The sequence below is a fragment of the Sinocyclocheilus grahami genome, unplaced genomic scaffold (assembly GCF_001515645.1).
Source record: "Sinocyclocheilus grahami isolate Dianchi unplaced genomic scaffold, SAMN03320097.WGS_v1.1 scaffold1149.1, whole genome shotgun sequence".
Lineage (NCBI taxonomy): Eukaryota > Metazoa > Chordata > Actinopteri > Cypriniformes > Cyprinidae > Sinocyclocheilus > Sinocyclocheilus grahami.
The window spans coordinates 137170-144669 of record NW_015506328.1 but is presented as its reverse complement, the minus strand read 5'-3'; the positions used below and the strand labels follow the sequence as shown (position 1 = coordinate 144669).

The 7500-nt window shown below is 43.9% G+C and overlaps 1 protein-coding gene across 3 annotated transcripts in view; it reads right to left on the bottom strand.

Annotated features, from left to right (window-relative positions):
• LOC107567347 (kelch-like protein 28) overlaps positions 1–7500 on the bottom strand; it is a 9769-nt gene that overhangs the window by 1823 nt on the left and 446 nt on the right. Inside the window, exons 2-4 of one of the 3 annotated variants that reach the window (XM_016253013.1) lie at positions 3160–3451; positions 2162–2799; positions 502–945 (exon numbers count right to left, since the gene is read on the bottom strand). In XM_016253013.1, the coding sequence (XP_016108499.1) occupies positions 502–945; positions 2162–2799; positions 3160–3420 (1343 nt within the window). In that variant the 5' untranslated portion in view covers positions 3421–3451. The remainder of the gene's footprint in view (positions 1–501; positions 946–2161; positions 2800–3159; positions 3452–7500) is intronic. The other 2 variants (XM_016253014.1, XM_016253012.1) reach the window with 2 other exon arrangements.

The following is a 7500-nucleotide window of genomic DNA, read 5'->3' as shown; positions in this document are numbered from 1 at the left end:
ATTTAACAAACGATTTCAATTCACACACGTTTCTAATAGTTATGATGATAATAATAGCAGTTATGACACCAGTTACGATCAGCACGTCACCTCACAGAGGCTCATTACTTTAACTGCTGGTAAGTAATGTTTAATTTATACAGTTTTTATTTAATTATAAGTACTTAATTAAATTAGTAAGTAAATTAACTACATAAATATATCAAAACTTAATGTTTGATTAGTAATATGCATTGCTAAGAACTTCATTTGAACAACTTTAAAGATGATTTTCTCAATATTTAGATTTTTTTGCTCCCTCAGATTCCAGATTTTCAAATAGTTGTAGTTTTGTGCTCCAGGGTCAAATATCATAATAAATATAATAATAGATTAACTTTCTATAAACATGTAAGGCAATAGTGAGTAATAAAGACAGAGTCTCATCAGGAGCAACAGCTGTAGATAAAGATAATCCCACTGCTGCCTCCTCCCAGAATGCACTGCTGCGGCGGGTCGTACCTGTTCATGTGGGCGGGGCCGTATCCTCCGATGGCGTAGATCATGCCGTCGAGCGCGGCGGTGGCGAAGCAGCTGCGTGATTTGGTCATCGGTGCCACCGGCTGCCACTCCTTGAGCTTGGGCCCGTACTTCTCCACTGACTGCAGGTAGTACTGTCCGTCGTATCCGCCGAGAGCGTACAGCTCGCCCGCTAGCACCACCACACCCAGCGTGCTCCTGCACTCGGCCATGCGCTCCACAGACGCCCAGGTGTTGCTGTCGGGGTCCCAGCGCTCCACGCTGCTCTCGTGCCGCCGGTAGCTGATGCCCTGCCGCATGTGTGTCGCGATGCCTCCCACTACATACACCTTCTGCTCCAGAACCGCCACGCCGAACTCATAGCGCGGCACGCTGAGCGGAGCCAGACCGATCCACGAGTCCGTCTGCGGGAAGTACATCTCCATACTGACACACACACACACACACACACACACACACACACACACCATGAACAGAGCACACACACACTTCCATCGAGCTACATCAGCTCAGCAGAGTAAAACATTAATCAATCAACATCTGTAGCCACCTCATGATATCATTCATTAGTTTAACTATTATTTATATATATACAGTATATATATATATATATATAAATAAATTTAATTTATCTTTTTTTTTTATTTACTCAAGTACTTTTTCAAATAATTATAAATTAATAGTACATAAAACAATCAAGTAACTTTCAATTTAATGTATATATTTTTTTATTTAATCACTTACGCACTTTTTAAAACTATTACATTTTAAAATATTTTTTACTTTTTAAAGTAATTACAAATTAATATCTTTTATATTATAAATTAAAACAATTAAGCAATTTTTAAAATGTATATAATTTTGTAAATGTAATTAATTACAAATAATTACCAATTAATAATAAAAATATATTATAATATATATTACATATATATATATATATATACATATATATATAAAATAAATAAATTTTTTAATTAGAATTTAAAAAATGTTTAATTGAATTACTTAAGTATTTTTTTAAATAATTGCAAATTAATAATACCTTAAAATAATAATTAATTTTCACCCAGCATTTTTGGGGGAAAATAAGTTTTCTGTAAAATAGTTTTATTAAATTTCAAATTATTATTATTATTAAATACTCTTTTTATATTATAGTGAGTGAAATAATGTTATTACAATAGTAATATTTTCTTATTTTATTCAATATTTGTATATAACAATAATACCATATTAACTTATAAGAGCTTTTTTTGTCCAAACTGTGCAATCCTACAGAGAAGCACAGCAAAACATTGCATTAAAAAAACAACAAACAATAAGACTGTTCCTCCCAAATCAGTGCTATTTTAGTATCACTGAGAGAACATAATAGCTTTTGTTAATATTCTGCATTGCATTTTATTTCAAAATGTCCTGCTTTCATGTTCATTTCAGTCATTTTGTTGTGTTTTTGTTATTTTTATTAGTTTTTGTTGTCTATATAGTTTTTATCCATTTGTAATTTTATTAGCACATGAAGTTAAACTAAAAGAAAATGAGAAATGCTGTTTTTTATTTTATTTAATATTTCAGCTAAGCTTTATTTTATAGTGAAAGTTGGGAGATGTTCTGAGTGTTAGTGAAGTATAATCATCACCTCTCCAGCGTGGCGAAGAGCCCGGCCTTTCCTCCGACGGCCAGCAGGACTTTAGGAGCGCAGCGCGGCCGTGTGGACAGCACCGTCTGGTAGGAGAGCCGGTGCTCGGGCATGAAGTGGTACTTGAGCGCCTCGTTGAGCAGGTGTTTGCAGGCGTGGTCGTCTCGGATCAGGTGATTAGCCTCGTAGAGCCGCGTCAGGAACTTGACGCTCAGCAGCGGTAGCCGCACACAGTGCAGGAGCTGCGCCAGATACTGCTGCCGCTCCGTCAGATCGTACTTGATCCAGGACTCCAGCGCGTAGAACACGCTCTCCTCCGTCAGCACGTTCAGGCAGTCGTTGGACACGATCTCGTCCAGCTCGGCGCGCGTCAGCTCCAGGAACTCCTCCGTCTGGCACACCTCCTCGAAGTGCTGGCAGATGAATTTGGAGGCGGATAAACACAGCTCGTGGCAGCCGTAGGTCTCGGCGAAGCGCGAGATGCCGATGCAGTTCCCCGCGTCCAGCTGACTCTCCAGGAAGCTGCAGCACTCCTTCAGAACCAGCTTGACCTGCAGCAGGTTGGCGGCAGGAAGTAGAGTCTCCACTGTTTCCTGTGAGATGAAGACGGTTCCGGTGTAGGCGTACTCCACTATAGCCTGACGAGAGACGGAAACAGAGCACTTAACTCGTTAAGTTTGTGCTGAATCAGTTATATATACATATATATATATAATAGGAGTATGTTATCTTTCTGCCTCACGCACACACATGCAGCACTGCAAACGTTGCAGCCTGTTCATTATCAGAATAAAATAGGCTATATTCAACCAAACATACAGCTACACTGCTTCATTTAAATAGTCTGTCGTACAATCCGTGCCGTGCAGCCTGAGGTATTATTTCTGAATTGTGCGTATCCCCACTAAAGTATGATCTGAGCATGCAGGGGTTGGTGCAGAAGGGCTGTGATTAGAGAATCAGTGATTACTGTACATGCTGTGCGGCGGTGTTCTGACCTTGAGAGAGGCTTCATCGACGCACTGGAACTCCACCTCGGACGTCTCTTTCTCGGACAGGTTTCCGGTGAACATGGCCTTGAAGTACGGGCTGATGCTGGCCAGCACCACTTTGTGCGCGTGGATCTTGGCGTCTCCGACCCGCAGCACGATGTCGCAGAGCTCGTGATCCTGCCGCAGGAGCTGCAGACCCTGCAGGAGCTGCTCGGAGTGAGGGCGCGTCAGGCTCGCAAACATGTACGGCTTGGCCTGCTGCTCCATCTGACAGACACACAGACACAGATACAGACGGCTGCGGGAGAAAACCAGTGCAAGTCAGCAGCTCGCTGGGATTATGAAGAGCGTTCTTCAGTTCTTGAGGGACATTAAACTCCCAGAAGCTCAGCAGATGAACAAACAGCAGCCGTGCGTCACATGTACACTACAGCTCTGAGAAACACTTCCACAGCCTCTCACAGACACACAGACATGCAATTATCATCATGCTTCACTCGCACACGCTCACTAAACACCGCAAGTCTGTTTCTGACACACAATAAAACTATTAAAAAGCTCATTGCGACTTTTTAATCTCACGACGATTATGAACTTCTCTTGCAATTCTGACAACAACAAAAAAAATTAAGAATTGTGAGATATAACTCAAAACTGTGAGACACGAATTCAAAATAGTGAGATTTTAATTTTAAAAAATTGCAAGATATAAACTCATAATTGTGATCTAAATTTAAGATTGTAAGATATAAACGTCATGAATGTAAATGTAAAAATATAAAATGAGATAAAAATTCAATTTCCTTTTTATTTCTTTATTCCATAGTTTTGTTTTTGTTTGTTTTTCTGCAATTGCAAATGTATATCTAGCAATTAATAAACCGATAAGGGGATAATATATACCCTATTTTAATACTGTTTGTTATTGTAACATTGTATATTTCTTTGTTCTTGTTTTGCATATAACTGCATCTAAATACAACCATTTCAATAAATCAGCTTAGACTGTAAATCTAATTCTCTGACAGGAATCTGTGATATCGAGGGGTTGGTCTTTCAGACAGCATCATTCAAGTGTGTCCTCGACCCCTGCCTAGACAACAGAGGCTCAGAACTGCTGCGGTCTTCTAGAGACACACACACACTCGCTCTCTCACACACACACAGACAGACACACACACTCTCTCTCACACACACACACACACACACAGAGACACACACAGACACACACACACAGACAGACACACAGACAGACACTCACACACAGACACAGACAGACACACACAGACACAGACAGAAACACACACACACTCTCACACACACAGACACACAGACACACACACACTCTCACACACACACTCTCTCACACACACACACACACACACAGAGACACACACAGACACACACACACAGACAGACACACAGACAGACACTCACACACAGACACAGACAGACACACACAGACACAGACAGAAACACACACACACTCTCACACACACAGACACACAGACACACACACACTCTCACACACACACTCTCTCACACACACACACACACACACAGAGACACACACAGACACACACACACAGACAGACACACAGACAGACACTCACACACAGACACAGACAGACACACACAGACACAGACAGAAACACACACACACTCTCACACACACAGACACACAGACACACACACACTCTCACACACACACTCTCTCACACACACACACACACACACAGAGACACACACAGACACACACACACAGACAGACACACAGACAGACACTCACACACAGACACAGACAGACACACACAGACACAGACAGAAACACACACACACTCTCACACACACAGACACACAGACACACACACACTCTCACACACACACTCTCTCACACACACACACACACACACAGAGACACACACAGACACACACACACAGACAGACACACAGACAGACACTCACACACAGACACAGACAGACACACACAGACACAGACAGAAACACACACACACTCTCACACACACAGACACACAGACACACACACACTCTCACACACACACTCTCTCACACACACACACACACACACAGAGACACACACAGACACACACACACAGACAGACACACAGACAGACACTCACACACAGACACAGACAGACACACACAGACACAGACAGAAACACACACACACTCTCACACACACAGACACACAGACACACACACACTCTCACACACACACTCTCTCACACACACACACACACACACAGAGACACACACAGACACACACACACAGACAGACACACAGACAGACACTCACACACAGACACAGACAGACACACACAGACACAGACAGAAACACACACACACTCTCACACACACAGACACACAGACACACACACACTCTCACACACACACTCTCTCACACACACACACACACACACAGAGACACACACAGACACACACACACAGACAGACACACAGACAGACACTCACACACAGACACAGACAGACACACACAGACACAGACAGAAACACACACACACTCTCACACACACAGACACACAGACACACACACACTCTCACACACACACTCTCTCACACACACACACACACACACAGAGACACACACAGACACACACACACAGACAGACACACAGACAGACACTCACACACAGACACAGACAGACACACACAGACACAGACAGAAACACACACACACTCTCACACACACAGACACACAGACACACACACACTCTCACACACACACTCTCTCACACACACACACACACACACAGAGACACACACAGACACACACACACAGACAGACACACAGACAGACACTCACACACAGACACAGACAGACACACACAGACACAGACAGAAACACACACACACTCTCACACACACAGACACACAGACACACACACACTCTCACACACACACTCTCTCACACACACACACACACACACAGAGACACACACAGACACACACACACAGACAGACACACAGACAGACACTCACACACAGACACAGACAGACACACACAGACACAGACAGAAACACACACACACTCTCACACACACAGACACACAGACACACACACACTCTCACACACACACTCTCTCACACACACACACACACACACAGAGACACACACAGACACACACACACAGACAGACACACAGACAGACACTCACACACAGACACAGACAGACACACACAGACACAGACAGAAACACACACACACTCTCACACACACAGACACACAGACACACACACACTCTCACACACACACTCTCTCACACACACACACACACACACAGAGACACACACAGACACACACACACAGACAGACACACAGACAGACACTCACACACAGACACAGACAGACACACACAGACACAGACAGAAACACACACACACTCTCACACACACAGACACACAGACACACACACACTCTCACACACACACTCTCTCACACACACACACACACACACAGAGACACACACAGACACACACACACAGACAGACACACAGACAGACACTCACACACAGACACAGACAGACACACACAGACACAGACAGAAACACACACACACTCTCACACACACAGACACACAGACACACACACACTCTCACACACACACTCTCTCACACACACACACACACACACAGAGACACACACAGACACACACACACAGACAGACACACAGACAGACACTCACACACAGACACAGACAGACACACACAGACACAGACAGAAACACACACACACTCTCACACACACAGACACACAGACACACACACACAGACACACACACACAGAAAGACACACAGACAGACACACACACACAAAGACAGAAACACACACACACAGACAGAAACACACAGACACAGACAGACACACAGACAGACACTCACACACAGACACAGACAGACACACACAGACACAGACAGAAACACACACACACTCTCACACACACAGACACACAGACACACACACACTCTCACACACACACTCTCTCACACACACACACACACACACACACACAGTTGCAGTGTGCGTGAGGCTGCTGTGGGACATACTGACCCCGGATATGAGCAGGAGCCGCTGCTCTACATGCTCTGGAGGACAGACAGAAACACACAGACAGACACACACACACACACAGACAGAAACAAACACACACACACACAGACAGAAACACACAGACACACAGACAGACACACACACACACAGACAGAAACACACACAGACAGAAACACAGAAACACAGAAACACACACAGACAGAAACACAGAAACACACACAGACAGAAACACAGAAACACACACAGACAGAAACACA